The 22,752-nt window shown below is 37.1% G+C and overlaps 1 protein-coding gene across 1 annotated transcript in view; it reads right to left on the reverse strand.

Moving 5' to 3' along the window:
- The window catches only part of SUCLG2 (succinate-CoA ligase GDP-forming subunit beta), a 350,518-nt gene that overhangs the window by 200,657 nt on the left and 127,109 nt on the right, over positions 1–22,752 (reverse strand). Inside the window, exons 3-4 of the mRNA XM_007500056.3 lie at positions 4,693–4,792; positions 3,614–3,704 (exon numbers count right to left, since the gene is read on the reverse strand). Of these exons, the coding sequence (XP_007500118.1) occupies positions 3,614–3,704; positions 4,693–4,792 (191 nt within the window). The remainder of the gene's footprint in view (positions 1–3,613; positions 3,705–4,692; positions 4,793–22,752) is intronic.

Here is a 22,752-nt window from a genome sequence, read left to right on the forward strand (position 1 = left end):
AAGGAACTATGTTAATTATAGTGTTATTTTCCTCTGTAGGAAAAAAATGGACAAAAATCTAAGTTCACAAAACAGAAGCATTTCATCAAGCACCAGTCTCAAGTAACCCCGGTTCTTGGGTAATGTCTTGCAAATAGTAGACATTTAATAAATATTGGCTGCACTTAATTTGTTGAGCTGCCTAAGACCAAAATAAACCAAGTGAGAGTGATTAGTCATATCACAAAAGCATTCACTGGAATCCTTTAAATGTTGCCTGACTCTGGTGCACATGGAAATTGATTCAGTATATATAAGATGGGATATATCCATGACATTTCAGGAACATGTCTCCAGGCAAAATAAAAAGGGGAATGGCACACAAATAGTGGCCAGTGTTATTTAATGGTGCTGTGAGTTCTGCTTTGGAAGCAAGATGGCATGGTGTGGCAAGAGAGTCCCCAAACATTTCAAAGCTATGCGACTTTGGACAAACTGCTTTACTGTCTCCAAGCCTCAGTTTCCTCACTAGTTAGATGGGCATCATGAGACTTATACTAATTAGATTGTTTTGTGGAAATTGATTTATAAATCATAAAGTATAATATTTGGAGTCTGGCTGGTATGAAACAGAGAACTGGACCAATGAGTTCAAGAAACCTCAGGTCAAGTCTCTCCTACAACAACAATAGGACTATATGATCACTGACAAGGTTCTTAACCTCTTGGTTACCAGGCAACTCTCTAAAATTCATCCTTTAGGAACATTAATAATGCCATTCTGCAATGGTATAGGAAAGTTCCTCACTGGGAATTCTTTATGTCAATAAATTGGAAAAGGGAGATTCTTCACTGGGAATTCTCCATGATAATGAATTGGTAAGAAGGATTCCTCAGTGGTAATTCTTCATTCCAATGAACTAGTAAAGAGGAATCCATCAGTTGGAATTCTCTACATCACATCTGACTTTTTAGAACTTAAGAGAGGATTTTGATAGTAAATAGGAGCTTTGAACAAGAGAGGAGAGATCTGTTTAGTATATGTCAACATGAATTGTTACAATTTTTAAAAATATATTACCCAAAATGCCATCTTCTTCAGTAAAGAAACTGTAAAATATTTTTTTAAACACTGCAGAGAAACTGCCAAGCTGTACTGGTACTGGGAGATTCTTCATCAGGAAGTTTCTGTAGGGATGGAATCCTAGGGCTGGACTTTATGTCCTCTTAACAGGGGGGCAAGCGATTAGATTTATAAGGAGGTAAAAAGTTAGGCTAAGACTACAACAGAGCAACTTTCCATTTGTAAAGTGACTTGAATAGCCCTGACATGCAGAGCTGCAGGCAATGATAAGAAGTGGCTTTTTTTGTTTGTTCCATCCAGTGCTTTGAGCCAGTTGTGCATCCTTAGATTGATAGGGCTAATGAGCCATCATTATTAAAACTTCCTTCCAGCGAGGTGCCCTCTCTCTGGGCCAACGCCAAGGCACTCTCATGGTACATTAGTCAACAGTTGGTGATTTTCGGGCCATGTCAAGAACCTTCTACAACACTGTCTATGAAAAGTGAAAATAAAAAGTAACAAAGCTGCCATCTCCAAATGCTACTAATGAGCCCAGAACTTTACTTTGGGGAAGAGGGCAGCACAGAAAGAAGAGACTTCCATCTAAAAAATAACTCAGGAAAAAAACTCAACGAGCACCCAACCAGTTTTAGAACTGTGCCCTCTTAAGCAGGGTTTCTTCATGTCTGACTTTTAAAAATTTAATTATGGGAATGGGAAACGTGTTTTGCTTTGAGATTTTGATTACTAGATTTCAAGAGGCAGATAGGTGAGACAGTATATAGATTGTGGGGCATGGAGTCAGGAAGATTTGAATTCAACGTGAGCCTCAGATGTTTATTAGCCGTGTGATCCTGGGCAAGTTGCTTAATCTTGGTTTGCCTCAGTTTGACTACCTGTTAAATAGGAATTATAACAGCACCTTCTAGGATTGTCATGATAATCAAATGAGATGATATTTGTAAAGTACTTAGCATAGTGTCTGTCACATTGTAAGGAAATTGATAAATGTTTGTTCCCTTCTCCCCTTTCAAGAGAATTGATTTCCTTTGTCATCTCAAGTATTTCATTTTATACATTTAAGGACATTCTTCTGAAAAGAAGTACATAAACTTCCCAGATAGCCAAAGGGGTACACAACAATAAAGCTTAAGAACCCTTTCTCTAAGACTTTATTTATTGATCCACAATCTCAAACACTTCTAGTTTGCTGAAGCAGAGAACTAGTCTAAGGTCCTTAAATGAAAATCATAATAGATAGAGTTAGCTGAACTGGGAGTCAGGGAGATGAGTATGAATTCTGCCTCTGTCACTTACTAGCTGTGTGACCTTAAGCAAATTGCATTCTGAACCTCAGTTTCCTCATCTGTAAAATGGCAGACATATTGATGCTGTTAGAAGCAATCCTCTAGGTTGTTGGGGGATTCAAATGAGAAAAGGTATTATGAAAGACTTTGCAAATGGTAAAGCATTATGTAAATGCAGGTTATTGTTGCTGTAATTTATTATTGTTGTTATAATTATTGACAAACTGTTGTGACAAGAGTTAGCCTGGTATACGACATATGGAAAGGGAGTTGGTTTTGCAGTCCTGCACATCTGCATATCACATCAAATTTCCTCTGACATGTACTTGTTGTGTAACCCTGGGTAAGTCATTTAACTGCAGGTTGCCCTCTAAGACTATAGGTTGAAAATTTGTTAGAAATTAGCAGCTGGAATTTCCCCAAATGGAAGCTTCCCATGCATATAAAATCACAAATGAGGAACAAAAATTATTAAAAAAAAACTATTATGTTATTTACAATTAGAATTTTAAAAGTTCTTTTCTCACAAAGAATTTTCAGTATAAACTCCTCATATGTTGTATAAGGATCCAAAACAAAGAGTGCCTTTTTCAAGGGTCATTGTTTCATTAATCTCTCTGATAAATCTGCCTTTTCATATATGGCCTAGAAAAGGGACTGGTGAATTGGAAAGAGGTCACGAAAGAGAAGTCAGGATGGATTGATCATAGAATCATAGATTTAGAGCTGGAAGGGTCTTTAGAGGATTTTTAAACTGAGACCCAAAGAGATCAGGCGACTTATCTAAGAGGAGGCAGAGTATGTGTTTGAAGAAAGATTGAGATCCAGGTCTTTCTCTAACTCTGATGATGTGTCTAGAGCCCATGTCATAGGAGAATGTTTGGCTTAGGAAAGGGAAGATTTGGTGGGCACCTGGTAGTTGTTTTCAAGTATCTTAAAGGCTGTGATGGAAAAGAAGGACTAAGTCTACATGATCTGGTTCCAATGGGAAATTATTGAGATGTATATTTGGGCCAATTTAAGGGGAAATTTCTAAACGCTAATGGCTTCCTTCAAAGGCAACACATTCTTTCTCATTAGGTATCTTCAAACAAGGACTAGATGGCCATTTATGTGAGAGGTGTTTTCAGGGAGATTGTTTTTCCAATACATTTTTGAATGACACTTCTGCAAAGGTATCTTCTAACTCTGCAATTCTCTGATTTCTCATTGCAGTGCTTCTCATTTTTTCATAGAAAATAATACCCACAAAAATGCATACTACCTTGTTGACTTTCACCCCATCCTTTGGCGTTTGCTTTGTTGTAAGATTATAGCCAATCATCTGTTGAGCCAGCTGTCCCACAACTTTAGGACTAAGAGAAAAAGAAAATGTCAATAACAGAGCTGTGGCTTTCTCATTTCAATAGTACAGAGTACAATTCTCCCCATTCCAATCAATTAATCATTGGGAGTTTACTGATCATATGGTGTTTGGGAAGAAATAAAAGTACAAAAAGTATCCCTTGACTTGGCAGAATTTGAAATCTTATTGAGGCGATACAACTAATGCGTATGAAATTTAGGAATCAGAATCATTGCAAAGAAATGATAAGTGAAAAGACAGATGAATTTGCTCTAAAAAAGCTGGAGAATACAATGAGGAAAGATGGAAAGATGCCATTTCAGGCAGGAAAAATAATGGAGAAGACAGAAAGAGTAAGGACTATGCAGAAGACAAGAAGCCTGCGGTGATCAGAATAGAGCTCATTCTATGTTGGGGATATAGAATAAGTTAAAGCTGAAAAGACAGAGCCAGGACAGATTATGAAGCCCTGGACTCCCTGTCAGAGCAAGAAGTTAGGGTATGATGTGATTACCAATGGGAAACCATTGTATGTTGGATATTCAAGTGACTAAGGGACAGCCTGGACAGCCACTGCCTTAGAAGGTCAAGCCTCCTTTTTCCTAGCCATCAACCTCTACTCTCTCATACCCATCCATGTTAGTCCTCTCCTATCTAAGAGAGAGAATGAGTGTTATGTTCTTCCCTGATTGGCAGTGCAAATCTCAAAGGTTCATAGTTTTAGAGTTTGAAGATCTTAGATGTCATTAAGTTCAACCTCTTCATTTTACAAATGGGGAAACAGACCCACAGAGGAGGAAGTAACTTACTTAAGAACACATGAGATTCTAAAGTGTATGACTTTTCGGAGGCCAAGGGAAAAAGTGGTATGTATGCCCTCCCCAAACCCCAGACACTGTTGCTTCATTCTCCCTCTCCCATTCCCTTGGCCCTCCATTCCTCTTTAGAGAATTGACATTTCTAACTAACAGACAAAAACTTAAAATGCCCAAACTTACTCTTTGGTTAAATGAACGCCTCCTTTCAATCCACTATTGAAAGTGCCTTTTCCTCTCCCTCCAGCTAATATCTGAGCCTTTAGAACGATTTCTTTCGCATCTGTTAAAAAAAAAGTAAGTTTAGGGTAAGGAAAAACTCCATGGGGAGAAAAGTAGTTGGAATTAACTTCCAGAAGTTCCTGGTAAAAACTCTGTCAAACCAGCTTTTAAAATAAAGATATTAGAGAGCTTTACAGACATCTCTTTGTTTAGGAGACCAGCCCACAAAGGAGCATCAAACACTTCCAATGTGTTTATTAATGGCAATTTCAACTGAGTGCATTGAAGAAGGAAGAAAACATTGCCCTGCCCTTTGAATTCTGCAGAAGAAAAGGGCTGCAGAAATCTGAGGTTCTTACAAAGGTACATGTGTATGCGTGCGCTTGGGCACACACGGGTTCTGAAAGGATTGCAACCTGGCAGGAATGAGGTGGATACTATGGTGTATGAGGAAAGGTTTAAAAGAAACTAGTGCTATGAAACCTGGAGATAAGAAGCTGAAGGGTGATCTGTTTGGAATTATGGGATTTGTAAACAGAAAGGACTTGGGGGATCATTTACTCTGATTCATTTACTCATATTCCTCACTTTACAGATAGGGAAACTAAAGCCCTTTGAAGAGAAATGACTTCCAGCTTAAATAGATCCTAAAGTCAGGATCTAAACCCAAGTCCAAATGTGCTCTTCCCATTAGCCCATATCACCCCTTCTATAATTTTTTTCTTAGAGATTCAAAATGTTGAACTGAGTGGAATAGATTAAAATTAAAATGGGAAATATTTCATGTGCATATTTATTTAAAGTCTTTATTTTTAGAGTAGGAAACCAATTAATATGTATATGGGAAAGAGGTACACAGAGAATTGGACAGGATTCCTTGGGGCATTTAGTCCAACTAGCCATTTTGTAGATGATGAAATTGAGGACAAGACAGGTTGTAAGTTGTCTAAATCACATAGGTAATAAGTTCCTGAGCTGAGATTTGAACCCAAGTCCTCTGATGTCAAATCCAGTGTTCTTTCTTCTACATTATACTGCCAAGAGGTCATGGAGAAGGAAGAAGTTGAAGTTGTTCCCCCTAAGAAAAGGTAGGGGGGACAAATTGAGAAAAGAAATGATTATGATGACTAATAATGATAATGGGTATTTATGAGATTATAGACTTAGAATGGAAAAATTTCTCAGAAGTCATTTTGACTCATCTCATTTTTACAAAAAACAGAACTTTAACCTTTGTAAAACATTTTACATTCATCATCAATTTTGAGCTTCACATCAACCCTGTAAGTCCTACAGGTTTTAAAATTCCAATTTTATAAATGGGGATAGTGTATATGTGGGTATGTGTGAGTACATGTGTGTTATACACATGTCTACATATGTAAACAATGCACACATACATCGTCCCCTTCTTTTTTCTTCCTTTTGGTCCCAATGTCATTATCTGTTTAATAAAGCACGTTCTATTAGGTGACCTCTAGGGTTCCTTGCAGCTCCACAATAATTGTTTTCTTATCTTTTTTAAAAATTTCTTTTAAAAAGTTAAAACAAGGGGATCAGAAAATGTTTCCAATAGAAAGTGGCACAGAAGCTGAGCCCTGAAAGAGTCTCAATCTTCTGAGCAATGGTGATGAGGAGAGAGTTTTTGGGGTTTGTGTAACTAGTTAACATTAAATATTTAGGCTGCTACATTCTTTTGGCAGAATTGGTTTTGTTGTTGAATTTTAATACAACTGTCTAGTGAGAGGCAACATCAAATGCTTCTTTGTCTACACAGGTTTGAGGCAATCATTCTTTCAAACTGTAAAAACAGTTGCTGGTCAAATGCTAAATTCCCTTGGAGCCATTCTTCCAGAGTTAGAATTTTCCTACCCTTGCTGTATTACAAATGATGCTCCTACCACTCAGTCCAGATCCTACAGCAGCAAAACCTCAAAACCACAAGGAATACTCTGACAGAATACTTAATTTGCCATTGCTAAATGACATGTGTGTACTTGATTAAATACGACTTAGTTACTAACCAATGAGACAAGGAAAGAGTCATGTTCCCAATGAAGTGCTGTCACTTACACAGGTCTCCAGTTTACAACCAGCCACAGAACTTTAAACCTCTTCATCTACAGATCTCACAGGTTGAGGAAGAACGAGAGGGTGTGGACTGCATTTGGCAACAACAGCAACAACAAAGAATGCAAGCAGTTGAGTCAATACCAATATATTTTCACAACTGCCCTCAAGATCAAAAGTGAGTGGGCTAAAAGTGGGCATGACTACGTAAGGTTGAGCCTGGAGCACTAATCAATACAGAGGAGTTCAGTTACACATAGCAAAGCAGGCGCTTCTCACCCTAGAGGAAACCAACATGAAGTAATTTAATTCGGTAGCTATTTACCCAAGCTCTTGAAAATTAAGTAAACCAGCCAAATCTTATTTCACAGTAAAGTAGGTCTCATCAGTCATCATTTACCAGGTTGATGCACTATCTAATGTCCCCATTTCTATTAAATATAAAGATCTGATTTTTCCAAAAGCTCACAAAATTTCTGTTGTGTTTTTATGTTATCTCCTGCTTGAATTCCCAAAATGAATTATGAAAGAATTTCCCATACAAGAAATGCAATTTTTTCTGAATATATAAAGTGATTTAACTGTTCACTAAGGATAATGGGTTTTTGTTTTGCTTTCCCCCCCCCAAAAAAAGACACACACACACTTTAATAGATTTTTGTATTGGAATATATTAAACCTTTATCCTAATACCCAAATTAGAAAGGCATTATTTATTTAGCATCTATCCAAGCTATGAGGAAAAGTGGCAACAATCACAACCCTATCTGGAAGGCTTAGTATATTTTCAGATTTTCAAAGCTCCTTTTAAGTCACAATATTTACAACCACATCATCCTCTACCTCCCCCCCCCCCAATAAAACTTCCATCCCAAAGATTTGGTATTCTGAAATGATCAGCTACTTAAAATAACTTGTTTTAGGTTCATTTTAGCCTGCTCACTATAATAACAATAGAATTATTGTTATTATTATATTATTCAACGTTTTTTCAAATCATTAAACAATTCCATCTTGAAAAAGAAATCACTCTGGAAACATGTAATTCTAATAATTTAAATTCTTTACGAGTAACATGGTGCAAGCAGGGCAAGTGTGAAACATTTTAAAATCAAACAAACTTTCTACAATTGGTACATTTCAGTTTTAATACATTCATGCATAGGGCACACTGAATAGATAGATGCAAAGTTATCTACAGGATACTTTTGAATTGAGCACTCTAGCCACAGAAGAGCTATAAATACATTTCAAAGAAGGCTGTTGGGAAAAATGAGTAAAATAAGTTCTTGGAATCATGTTATAAAATTTGGAAATGGATGATAAATATAAATTAACAATCTTAAAAAATACACACTCAGCAGACCTGCTATTTCCAACTACAGTAGTATCTGGAATACAAAACAATGTTGCATGTGGAAAAGGACAGTTAGGTGGCTCAGTGGATAGAGAACCAGGCATGGAATCAGGATATCCTGGGTTTAAATATGGTCTCAGACACTTACTAGCTATGTGATCCTGGGCAAGTCACATAGCCCTGTTTGCCTCAGTTTCTTCTTTTCAAAAATGAGCTGGAGAAAGAATTGGCAAACTACTCCAGCATCTTTGCCAAGAAAACCCCAAATGAGGTCACAAAAAGTCAGAAACAACTGAAATGACCAAACAACAAGACCTAGGGCCATGGTGGTAAACCTATGGCACAGGTACTAGAAGATTCTGCTCCCTTCCCCCTCTACCTGCATGCCTGAGGACATATATCACATCATGTGCCTATCTGCCCTACAGTTCAATGGGAGTGTTTCCTTCCTCCCCTCTCTGGGGTAAGGTGAGGGGCTCACTTGTGGTGTGAGGATTACAGTTTGAGCAATCAGTTTCTAAAAGGTTCACCATCACTGACCTAGGAAATTATATATGGTTTAAATTTTTAAATATTATGTTTTTCAGGTGTAAGAAGTTCCCCAAGAGTGATCTAGGTAGCTTAGTGGAAAGTGCACCACACCTGGAGTTGGGAGAACCTGGTTTAAATCTGGTCTCAGACACTTTCTACATGTGTGATCCTGGGAAAGACACTTAATCCTGATTGCTTAGTCTTGCTGATTTTCTGTTTTGGAACTGATACTGAGACAAAACCTAAGGAAGATGAGGAAGAGGAGGATAAAGAGGAGAACAAGGAGAAGGAGGAGGAGGTAAAAAAAGAGGAAGAGGAAGAAGAAAAGGATGAGGAAGAGGAGAATTTGGATGAGTCCCTATGAGAATGAATGTATCTTTTGAGTCAAAAACATTGAGCCTGTCTAGAAAGCTATGGATACTGAGCTTCTAAAGCAAAATAAAGGTTGAGTTTGTAATACAATCCACAGAAGGTAATCTCCACAGTATCCTTAATGGCAATAACCCATGTAGAAGAAAGAAGTTTGGGGAGCTTTTCATGAACTTTAAGAGAATTCCAAATTTACAATGTTAATGTACAGGTCAGACCTTCACTAAGAGAGACGGGAGAAAAATGAAAGAAAAATAGAAAAGATAGAGGAAAAAATACATGAAGTTGTAGGGAAACGAAATCTAAATTTAAATTTCTGGTGCTACTTTTTCCTTCCTAAAATGACTGCAGGAGGAAATTTCAGGACATAAAAAGACCAAAGTTTCTGAAATTAATACAGATCTTTATTATTACATTGTGATAACACACCCAAATTTAAAATTTGAAGAACTTCATACACTTCCTTATTCTTTGCTGCAGAATCTCAGCTCAGTTTTCTTTTCCTTTGAACAACCTAGGTACTTATAGAATGAAGGCTAAGACTGTGTGTGTGTTTGTGAACATGTGTGTGTGTACACGTGTGCATGTGTATGTGTGATTTTTAAAGGATTTGTTAGGAAGAAAGGGAAGACTTCTAGTTTATTAGAAGGAAAGCTGTTATGTGAGGGATAAGCCTTTAATTAACAAATAAAATGTCATTCATCCAAACAAAATTATTTATACACTGAGACACTACTGTGTTACAACAGTGTGTTGCTTCCCTAATTTAACTCCTTTGAAGGTATATTCAATCACGGGAATTTCTCCTACATTGAACAACAAATATAACTTTTTCATATGAGCAATTTTACTTTTGTTCTCTATACAGGTTCTTGAATCAGATAATTCATCCTTTTTATAACACTATATTCTTGAATATATTGTATATTTATTACTAAATTATAAGCCTCATTAAAATCTATAATGATAAATTAGCCACTCTCTTGATTCTGTCACTGATATTATTAATTGCTTTCATAACTATTACTATACCCTTCAATGGTGATAAAATTTTTAAAGCTAGATAAAATCATCTCAACTGAGGCTCAGACAAGGTTCACTGCTAAAAGCTTTTAAGAAAAAGGAACAACAGATACACATGTCATGTATTTCATGCTAATTGTGTCCTGATCACATTAAAAGGTATCTTTCTAATGAGAACAAAAAAAAAGCTTAATGGGATAATAGATGACTTATTTTTCCATTGATTCAAGAGACCTGGTTTCAACCCACATTTCAAAACATACTATCTACAACTGGATATCTCTGAGTCTCAGTTTCTTCAGTTCTTCAGTATTATTCACTGGAATAATAATCGAAAGAAGGTAATCCTCTTTTGACTTAATTCAATTCAACAAGTATTTATTTAGTTTTCCTATGTGCAAAACACTTGGACACAAAACTATGAATGAAAAAGTACCTACCTTCAAAGAATGTAGAGTCTACTGAGGGGAGAAAACATGTGCATGGTACATAATATATGTAATCTATAGGTATACTCATTATCTATCTATCTCTCAGTTTTCTTATCTATCTATCTATCTATCTATCTCTCTATCTATCCATCCATCCATCCATCATCCATCTATCTATCTATCTATCTATCTATCTATCTATCTATCTATCTATCTCTCTATCTATCCATCCATCCATCCATCCATCATCTATCTATCTATCTATCTATCTATCTATCTATCTATCTATCTGTCTGTCTGTCTGTCTGTCTCATCTATCAAACACAGTAAATTCATACTAATTTAAGTGGAAGGGAGATTGGCACTCACAATTGGGGAATTCAAGAAAAAGCCCCCTGAGGAGGTGACATATGTGTTTGGCTCTGAAGGAGTCAAGATGCTAAGAGGCAGGCAAGGGGGGTTAGGGAATAGTTTGTCCAAAGGTAGAGTCATAATTTTGTAAAGATACTATTTTTGGTTTCATCTCTAATTGCTCCCCATCTAGAAGAATGCCTTAACTATAGGAAGTATGTATATTAAATGTGCACTAAATTTAATATACATATACTACTTATCTCACAGGATAATTGAAAGGAACAAGCTTTGCCAACCCTAAAGCATGGGAGTAGAGTGGTGGGTGGCAAACTTTCTGGATTACCTTATTCATGGTGGTATAGATAATTAGCATTGGACTAAATGAACTCTTTGTTCCACTCAGTTCTAAAATCAGTGGTTCTATGGATTCTAATATTATTACATTGCAATAACCTGTTTTAAGTTTCTTTTTTTTTTTAAATATTATTTTATTTGGTCGTTTTCATACATTATTCACTGGAAACAAAGATCGTTTTCTTTTCCTCCCCTCCCCTCCCTCCCCCTGCCTTTCCCTCTCCCATAGCCGACGCATGATTCCACTGGTTATCACATGTGTTCTTGACTCGAACCCATTTCCCTGTTGTTGGAGTTTGCATTATAGTGTTCATTTAGAGTCTCTCCTCAGTCTTATCTCCTCCAACCCTGTAGTCAAGCAGTTGCTTTTCAGCGGTGTTTTTACTCCCACAGTTTATCCTCTGCTTGTGGGTAGTATTTTTTTTTTAGATCCCTGCAGATTGTTCAGGGAAATTGCATTGATACTAATGGAGAAGTCCATCACCCTCGATTGTACCACAATGTATCAGTCTCTGTGTATAATGTTTTCCTGGTTCTGCTCCTTTCGCTCTGCATCACTTCCTGGAGGTTGTTCCAGTCTCCATGGAATTTCTCCACTTTATTATTCCTTTGAGCACAATAGTATTCCATCACCAACATATACCACAATTTGTTCAGCCATTCCCCAATTGAAGGGCATCCCCTCATTTTCCAATTTTTGGCCACCACAAAGAGCGCAGCTATGAATATTTTTGTACAAGTCTTTTTGTCCATTATCTCTTTGGGGTACAAGCCCAGCAGTGCTATGGCTGGATCAAAGGGCAGACAGTCTTTTATCGCCCTTTGGACATAGTTCCAAATTGCCCTCCAGAATGGTTGGATCAATTCACAACTCCACCAGCAATGAATTAATGTCCCCACTTTGCCACATCCCCTCCAGCATTCATTACTTTGCATAGCTGTCATGTTAGCCAATCTGCTAGGTGTGAGATGATACCTCAGAGTTGTTTTGATTTGCATCTCTCTGATTATAAGAGATGTAGAGCACTTTTTCATGTGCTTATTAATAGTTTTGATTTCTTTGGCTGAGAATTGCCTGTTCATGTCCCTTGCCCATTTGTCAATTGGAGAATGGCTTGATTTTTTGTACAATTGATTTAGTTCTTTATAAATTTTAGTAATTAAACCTTTGTCAGAGGTTTTTATGAAGATTGTTTCCCAATTTGTTGCTACCCTTCTGATTTTGGTTACATTGGTTTTGTTTGTACAAAAACTTTTTAATTTGATGCAATCCAGATTATTTATTTTGCATTTTGTAATTCTTTCTAATTCTTGCTTGGTTTTGAAGTATTTCCCTTCCCAAAGGTCTGACATGTATACTATTCTGTGTTCGCCTAATTTTCTTATAGTTTCCTTCTTTATGTTCAAGTCATTCATCCATTTTGAATTTATCTTGGTGTAGGGTGTGAGGTGTTGATCTAAGCCTAATCTTTCCCATACTGTCCTCCAATTTTCCCAACAGTTTTTATGAAATAGTGGATTTTTGTCCCAAAAGCTGGGATCTTTGGGTTTGTCATATACTGTCTTGCTGAGGTTGCTTGCCCCCAGTCTATTCCACTGATCCTCCTTTCTGTCTCTTAGCCAGTACCAAATTGTTTTGATGACCGCTGCTTTATAATATAGTCTGAGATCTGGGACTGCAAGACCCCCTTCCTTTGTATTTTTTTTCATTAATTCCCTGGATATCCTTGATCTTTTGTTCTTCCAAATGAACTTTGTTATGTTTTTTTCTAAATCAGTAAAAAAAAATTTTTGGAAGTTCCATGGGTATGGCACTAAATAGATAGATGAGTTTGGGTAGGATGGTCATTTTTATTATATTGGCTCATCCTACCCATGAGCAGTTAATGTTCTTCCAATTGTTCAAGTCTCTGTTTTAAGTTTCTTAAATAAACAGTCCTCACCTGAGAATTGAAATTTTGCACAAGAAATTGAGGCTGACATTTTCAATTCTTTCTTTGCATTATAGGAGATCTTTAGGAAAGAACACTAACAGATTATGTAACTTCAAAAACATTTTGATACTTTTACAATAATTTTAATTGACAGCTCCCTGGGAAACTGCGCACAACTATTTAATCAAGAACAAAAGCTTTGCTTCTATCTTTAGGCTTCTATCTGGAGAGAAGCAGAGAAAAATAAGAAAGCAGTTAGAAAATAGTATTTTCTTTTCTCTTTTTAAAACAAAGCTTAATACTAAAGGCATATGAACAGGAACACAATGTACAGGAAACCCTATTGATGATCATGATGACTTGGGATTCTCAAAAAAAATTTAAGTAGACCTTGATAATGTACCAAGGAGTCTTCTTTTCTTCCCTGCTGCCATTTTGGGTACAGTTCTAGTCCAAACCTTGTCCCTTTCCAACATTTGCAAAGACAGATCAGTACTTAATGCAGAAATCCAGAGAATAGAAGGAGTGAAGACATGATCACTTGGCTAAATTGTTTTTTTGACTCCAAAAAATTTTAGTAGGCTTTGAATTTTATTAGCTTTAAGCTATCTTGGGGATTTATATCATCCAAGATGTTTTTCAAAGGATCTTGATAAAAATTTAATGCTCTTATGATAAAGGTAAAGTCCTTTAAATGGGTTCAAATAATGATATTCCTAAGTAAACAAAAGATATATGGCTAGAAAAGATAAGCTTTTATAAGGGAATGAGTGAGCTTATGAAAGTTAATCATTTACTATGTGCAAAAAGGGGTGTATGGGGTGCTTAGGGAGGAGTAATATCTTTGGTATTGAAGGCTTGTTGTACCCTCCTAGGGCAGCTCTCCAGCCTCTGACCCTCACCTGACACTCAGCTCTCACTTGTAGCTCCCAGTAGCTGCTAGCATGCGGCAGCGGCCACACCCTGGGCAATGGCTTCGACAGGCCAGCTAAACCTTGTGAGGGTAGCCATCGGGTCATAGACCCCTGGTGAACCAGGGCTTTGCTCACCCAGCATGTGAAGACTGCTTTGGTGGAACAGGTGGAAGAAACCAACAAGAAGGTTCAACGGCTGAGATGGCGACGCAGCAAGGCACTGTGGAGTGCTTAGGGCATGTTGGAACACAAAAGACAACACGGCCATCCAATGCAGCTGAGGAAGTCTCCAGATGTAACGACTTTTCATGCCACTGGACCCAGGCTTCCAATGCCGAGAGAGTGGGACTGTCTGTTTCCACTTAAATCTCCTTCACGCATAAGTGTCTTTATGCACAAAAACACACAAAGACAATCATCATCCTCGGTTACCGAGAGACTACTACTACTACTATGTGCAAATCACTGTGCCAAGGTCTAGAGGAATAAAAAAGAAAAGCAAAACAAGCACAGTCTACTCATAAGGAGCTCTTTTTTATGAGAAAGAACCAATATGGGTAGTTTCCACACAAAGTCAGAATGGTAATGGGGGTACAAAATGCTTAGGGTTCTGGAGAAAGCAAGTTCTTTAATTTCATCTTTACTGATGAAATCAGAACCATCTCTGATGTTGGACTATTCAAAATTCTAAGGAACTTTTTGGCAAGAACTCTCTTTTCCTAGACTTGAGTAGTTGTGGCTGCTGAAGAGATGGTGGCTTTATTACCTCTAGAGATAGACTGAGAGAGACCCTGCTTCATAAACTGACGTTTTAAGCTTCATCTAAATCTTTCCCTAAGATCTTCCAAATGGCCAAGTTTTCACCTTGGGCCCCACACATCACATTCCCTGACTTCTGCCAGTTGTGTCTTGCCTGTCATGCTGGCAAATTAAGACACATGACTCTGCGATCCCTATCACATAAGACTTCCAAGGATCTGGTGGTATCCTAGATATTTAATTTACACAGAGTGTAGTAGAAGGGAAAGGGACAAAACACTTTCAAGGAGGAACAGAGTGAAAAGTACAATTTACAGCCAAACAAGAGATACAGAGCATTATAAGATGCAAAATGAATAATTTTGATTCCATTAAATTAAAAAGGTTTTGCATGAACAAAACTAATGTAACAAAGATTGGAAGGGAAACAAGAAATTGGGTAAAATTAATAACAATTTCCTCTGATTAAGGACTCATTTCTCGAGTAAATAGAGAACTAAGTCAAATTTATAACAAGCCATTACCCAATTGAAAAATGGTCAGAGTATGAACACACAATTTTTAGATCAAGAAATCAAAGCTATGAACAATCATATAAAAATTCTAAATCACTCTTGATCAGAGAAATGTAAATTAAAACAAGACTGAGGTACAACCTCATTGTTGATCACACTGGACAATATGAGAGTAAAAGGAAAATGATTAATGTTGGAGGGGATGTAGCAAAATTGGGACACTAATGCATTGTTGGTGGACTTGTGAATAGATCCAACAATTCTGCAAGGGAATTTAGAATTATACCCAAAAGGCAATAATACTGTGCATACCCTTTGATCTTGTAATACCACTACTAGGTCTGTATCTCAAAGATATTTTTTAAAGGATGGAAGGATCTACTTGTACAAAAATATTTATAGCAGCTCTTTCTGTGGTGGCAAAGAATTGGAAATTGAAAGGATATATACATCAATTGGGTAATGGCTGAACAAATTGTGGAATATGTTGGTGAGGAAATACTATTGTGCTATAAAAATGATAAGCAGGATGATTTCAGAAAAAAGCTGGAATGTTCTGCATGAACTAATTTAGAGCAAAATAAGCAGAACTGGGAGAACTTTGAACAGAGTAACAGCAAAATTTTATGATGATCAATTGTGAAAACTTGGCTACTCTTAGCAAGGCAAAGATCTGGGGCAATTCTGAAAGACATAATCAGGAATGTTATTCACCTCCAGAGAAAAACCTGTTGAATAGGAAGGATACAGATCAAAGCATACTAACTTTCACTTCAGGGTATTCAAGGTTTTTATATGAATGTGGTTTTGTATTAATGTGTTCTTACAATGATAACTAAGGAAGTGCATTTTGCAAAATGTTACATATTTGGTCCAGATCAAATTGCTTACCATCTCCAAGTTAGGGGAGGGATGGAGATGGTTTGGATCTTATAATTTGGGGAAATGTATGTTAAAATTATTATTAGGTGAATATGGAAAAATAAAAAAGATCTTTGAATTAATAGAAAATCATGGTGCCAGAGAGTTATAGAAATAGGGACTGAATTTATGATCAGAAATGAAATAAACTTTCACCATATTTGTGGGTTTCTTATTTAACATTCTGACTGTTTCCCTATCAGCATATATTCAACCTTATTAATTTCTTGTTTCATTTAGAAATTGTTGTACTATCTCTTTGATTGGATTAATTTTACAGGTAAATAGCTTGGGAGTTCTAAACTAGAAATCATTCATGCTTATATGGCCATATATATTGGTGGCAGGGGGTGGTATTTAGATCTTTAAAGGTGTTATGTCATTAAACTCGTGCCCCCTTGTCATTCAGGATGATGCCCAAAGATTTTGCTATCACTGAAAGACACATTATTGGCCTTTGTTACTTCTAGAGATCTATCTCTTTACTCAGGGTGTTTCACTGTCTCCAGCCAGGGGGGCTGGAGCTGGTGCTAAAGCAGTGTTGATCTTGCTTGTCAATATGGTACCTCCAACTAAAACAACATGGTGTGTCCAAGGAATCCTCGAAAACTTGCTCTAACTGGCTTGCTGGAACAGGAGTTCAGACCAATCACAGAAACAGTGAATTGGTAAACTCAGGGTAATAATGAATGTAGTGACCCATCTAATAATGAAAGGAAGGATCAATCCCCCTAATCATTAATGGAGTGGTCTATCTCCTCTTTCCTTTGCTCTTCCTCATTCCAAGACTTCAAAATCTACACCAATGTCAAGAAAGACAGAGTTGTACAATTTAAAATAGATACAATAGATGTAAAATGAAATCCAAACATTATTATTAGTCTTCATCTCATTTCCTCATGTTTTTCAAGAGTTTACAATGAAGAAGTGCTGAAACAAGTCCCTATTACACAATTTTTTTATATTCAATATTCCATATACCCCTGAAAAAAAAACCTACCTTACCTTCTAGTCCTAGAATTAATATTTTGTATCAATTCCAAAACAGAGCAGTTAGGGCTAGACAATGAAGGTTAAGTGACTCGACCAGGGTCACATGGCTGGGAAGTGTGTGAGGTCAAATTTGAACTCAGGACCTCCCATATCTAAGCCTGGTTCTAAATCCACTAAGCTACCTAGCTGCCTTCTGTTCTATACTCTTGCTCAATTGGGAAAAAATGATTATTTTTCAAAACTGTGTCAAGTTTTAGGATAGAAGTTCGTCTTCAGCAGACTCACCAAAAGCTTTTTTAGGACAACACTGGGAACAGACAGGATGATGGGATGCTGTTCCCATGTGGTTTTGATCTCCACTTCTATGTCTATTTTGTAAGTTGTTTTTTTTCTACTTGAAGGTTGAAATACCATTCTGAAGATTTTATAGATCAGTGTTTATAAAGACAACAAAGGACAACATTTCTGATTCTAGTAATAATCTGGTTCCAGAAAATTTAATTAGCAGAATTTTCAATGACATTGTGGAGTCTGAATTCATAGGATGAATGTTAATTATCAATTAGTTTTTGAAGACAACAAGGCTATTATTATAATTATATTAATAATATTCACCAGGTCACATGATCACTAAGAGGACTGGATATTTTCTTCAATTTCTATTAACTCTCTAGAAAAACAAAAGAGGAAATAAGTGCCAAAGTTAGAAAAATTACAGCTGTTTCCACAAAAAAGTAAGCAAAAAAGCCAAAAAGCTCATAAAGCTATATGGATTAACTGTAGAATATAAACCCATCACTCCATGGTTCAGGCAGGGATCTGAAACCAATCGGTTTTTGCTTTGGGACTCACGGAAGGACTTTCCTCTTGATACCATGATACTAGTTTTAGTTTTAGGTTTTTTTTTCCTTTAGGCTCTAAGGCAACTTTTGAATTAATATAACCTTTTGGAAAGCAATTTGGAATTATGGAAATAAGGTGGCTAAAATGCCCATGTCATTTGATACAGTTATACCATTTCTAGGCATAAGCACCAAGGAAGTCATCAATAAAAAGAAAATGCCCATAGATATTTCAAGAGGTACTTTTTATTTCATGGCAAAAAATCTGAGAGAAAACAGATGTCATTGATTGGGTATGGCTGAGCTAAATAAGGTACAAAAATGCATTGGAACATTACTATTCTGTAAGAAATGATGAATAGGATGAAAAAAGAGAAGCATGGAATGACCAATATGAACTGATATAGAGTGAAGTAATTGGCTGCACGTGTGTATATGATCATACAGATATACAGTACATACAATGACTACAATATAAATGGAAAAAAAATCCACCACTACAAAACAACTAAAAATGAATATTGGAAAATTACAAAAAAAAAAAACTTGGTCTCAAAAAAGTTACATGAAAAGACATCCACCCACTCATGCTTGCATGAAGTCTGGCATCCACAGAGAGATGGATAATTGTGTATGTGTGTGTGTGTGTGTGTGTGTATATATATATATATAGTCATATTTTTCAGTGTATTTATAAGTTATTCTGTTTCTTTTGTTCTTTTGTTTGCCTTTAAAAAATTCTCTGGGAGAGAGGAAAGGGATCTATACAAGAGGGAATTTAGATAATTTTTAAAAAGAAGATATCAATATAATTTTATTTTTTAAATTATTGATAATCACTTAAAGAGAATTTTAAGGAAGAAAAGCTGCTAGTGTAAAGGAATATAGCAGGCTACAGGCATATCCTCACTCATGGAGGTAATAGGACAAAAAGACATTTGAGAACCCTTGTCCTCAAATGAGCATATCTACTAGGTTTCCATGTAATTTATTACATCTCTTTCGAACTGCCTGAGTTTAAAATGACTATGTCTTGTGCTTTTATAGCTCTTCTTCATCTATTCATTGTGTTTGAAATCTAAGTCTGTCACTTGAATTTTAAATACAGGGAGGCAGGGGAATGGGGGTTGGGGCAATGTTTTCCTACAGAAAGAAACCTTGCAGTTTCTGAAAACTGGAGCAGCCATAACATTGGATTGACTTTAAAGTGGTATGCGGACCACGGAGCTAGCTGTTTTTGCCTTTCCCTTTCTTAACAGAGAAATATTTGAATAGAGAGCTGGCCTTGAAACCAGAAAAACTTGGATTCAAGTCTCAGCTTGGACTGGCTATGTGATCCTAAACAAGTCATTTAACCTCAAAATAGTTTAGTTAGCTCTGGAAATCGATGAGCTGAAGAGAATATGTTGGCCCGCATTGGTAAGCGTATCTCCTCCTCAGGGAATTATTTATTCCACTAAAATGACAGGGTCAGTCGTTATCCCCTATCCTTTATCTCTCCATTTTAGTTACACCATTAGCCAGTTTTCTTATCTGCCCTTAATTTCTTTTTTATTGCTTCCATCAAAAGTGATTATTAAACATAGCTGGGAAATAGGTGGGTGGAAGAAAAGATTTAAATAGCCAAAGAACTCAGCACCAGTCTCAAAGTCAACCATTCCATCATCAGAAAGCATCAAATCATGCAATTCCAAAGTTTGGCTTCATGCTCTCATTAAGAACCTGCTCTATACCAACCCTCAGCATCAACAAGATGTCCACCTGTTTTCCTGGACTGCTTTCAAAACCACATCCTTTCTGATTAGCTATATGGCACTGGAGCTAGCTGGGAAAGTCTCCTTTTGGACCACTGCAGCATCTTTTTTGAACGCTTTGCTGAGCTACAGAGTTGATGGTGGGGAAACTGGGCCAAGTATTGCAAATAAGAAATTGGGGATTTGACAACATGCTACATATTTCGCTTTTGGAAGAAGGATGGATCTATGTGGGGAGGGAGAAAGGGGGAAAAAGGAAAAAAAAGTCACCTTGACACAAACCAATGCTGGAAAATGTAAATCACGACTTGAAGGAGGCGCAGACCAACCTCCATATGTAATAAAAGAAAAAGAAAATTTATGGCCATTTTTATGCAGTTGTACTACTGGATATAAGTGTAGCAGTTAGAGAGAATCATGTTTCTTATTTGATGAGTCAAACAGCACCACATCTGAATATTCTTGATGCCTAAAATTGTTGCATTTACCTTAAGGATAATTAAATCTTTAACTGGAAAACTGATTATGAAACCTAATCCTGACCACAATAAACCAGACAGGATAGTGAAAAATGTTTACTGAATGACATTAAACTTCTTTTAAACGATTGACTGATTAGGTTTTTGCATGTTTTTACATCACAGTGATTTTCTGAGAGATGCCACTCCTCTCCCATTGTAACACAGAAAAATCATTCATAAAGACCTACTAGGCACACACATCTGACAACTTATGCAACCCACCCATAACCTCCCTCTCACCCACTTCCAAGTCAAGAGCCTAAATATGCATTTTGCTTTTTGTTCTCCAGAGCCCAGATGGCTCATTGTAATTATTCTGAAGTCAGCTATCTTTTACTTAATGTATAAATGAATGCAGAGAAAAAGGCTTTATGAAGGGCTTCATTCTTTCCAAATACTGTGTTCTGCATAAAGGATAAGAACAGAAAAGATGGTCCCTAGCCTTGGGGAGCTTCCATTCTAACTAGGGAGAAAACTCAAGTGAGATGGAAAAATCCAACACTAAGAACAAGTAAGCATCACTGTAGTGTCTACTAGGTGCCAGGCATTGTGCTAAGTGCATTGAAAGGATGCTCTCATTGGGGAAGAAGTTGAAGCCTTTACTTTGATGACATCTCCATTGGTCAAATCCTCTCAGTTTCTGATATTGAACCATTTGACAGTGCTAAGAACTTTGGTGGCAAAAACTTTTCTTTCTATTTCTCTACTAAATGTGGTGGTAACAGATGCAGGAGCAGTTGCCAGGCTGTATCTCTTCCACAGCGATTGCTTCCCAGGATGGTGTCTCAGGGAATGAGGTTGGTAGAAGAATCATTATTTCCAAGATTCTAGGGCTCAGAGGCCTGGCTTGACTCCATCGGGATACCAGGTAAGAGAGTGGTCAATGTGGAGGTGGGCATTTGGTTTCTATGGCACATGCTGCCTCCTGTCTCTCCCTCAGGGTGTCTTGATGCTTCAGCGAGGCTGCCTCATCTGCCTTGTGTGTAGCAAATGGCTGGCAGTGGAAGGGGATACCTGATTCCTTCTGCACACGAATGGCTTCTCTCAGATGATGGCTGTGAGGAGGGATGGGTAGGGAGCAGAATCGGTGATCTAAGAAGTACTACCAATTCCAGGACTCTTGTGCCTATCTGTGGAGTTTTCTTTTCTATTAATTTGGTCGTTATATAAAATGCCCCTTTTTATCCTGCCTCATTCATGCTACATCCCTTCATAGAAGTCTCCCCCTCTTTCTCCAAATTTCTCATATTCTTACCGCCTAACAATATCTCATTACAATTACAGATTATCATTTGTTTAGCCATTTCCTAATTAATGGCAACCAACTTTGTTTCTAGTTTTCATACCAAAAAAGTGCTTCTAAAACAACATTCTTTTCAGAATAGAAACCAATATCTGTGCCCCTGTGATTTTCAACCAGCCCTGATCAACCTGGTCTTTAGGGACCAGGCTCACATGACATTAAAAAGCCAGATGAGAAAATAAGCCATGTGGAGGACTGCCAGAAATGTTAGCTTTTCATTCCAGGATGTTGGTGTCCTGTAGATACATCCAGAGCCTCATATTTGCCAGTGACCTGGCATGATAGCCTCTCAGCATGAGGTGAGAGGAGCCTGTCACAATACATGTACAAGGTGATTTAAGCTGAAGAAAGAGGCAAAGAGCCAAATTGCCAATCTGGAAGGATTTCCTGGGACACCTGTCAGGAAGTTCTAAAAACAGTATCACCCTGAAAAATGGGATGCCCTTGGTTCATGCAAGGGAAGTAATTTTTTAAAGTCAGCTAAATTAACAGAGACTGATGTGGGTAAGGGGTGCTTGGAGGAGCTACAATGTCTCCAAAGACAGATGTCATCCTTCCCTAAAAGTCTTTCTAGGTCAAAGGAGACAAGGCACAAATGATGACACAAAGAGACAGGAAATCATTCTAGCAAAGTTAATAACTTTCCAGTTTTATTCTCAGCCCTCCTACTCCTCAACAGTCTATATCTCTTGCATAAAAGAAGAAAACATGAGCCAAAAGAAGGTTTTGGTCCCAGCTTGGCAACTAACTTTCATGATACTGTTGTACAAATGAATGAATGAATGAATGAATGAATGAATGAATGAACCTTTAGCTTTGCCTTTAACTTGGGATTAGAAATCTCGGGTTCAAATCTTCACTGACTCTGACTACCTTTAACATAAAACAAATAATTAACATCTTTGGGCTTTGGCTTCCTCAACCGATAGCATGTCATTTCTGGATGTATAATAATATGATAATCATGATGATAGTCATAATGATAATGATAATTATTAGCATCATCCACATGTATGTTATATGTGTGTGTGTCTATACACCTTTATAAAGACACTTGTAAAGTACTTCACAAGTAT

The sequence above is a fragment of the Monodelphis domestica genome, chromosome 7 (genome assembly GCF_027887165.1).
Source record: "Monodelphis domestica isolate mMonDom1 chromosome 7, mMonDom1.pri, whole genome shotgun sequence".
NCBI lineage: Eukaryota > Metazoa > Chordata > Mammalia > Didelphimorphia > Didelphidae > Monodelphis > Monodelphis domestica.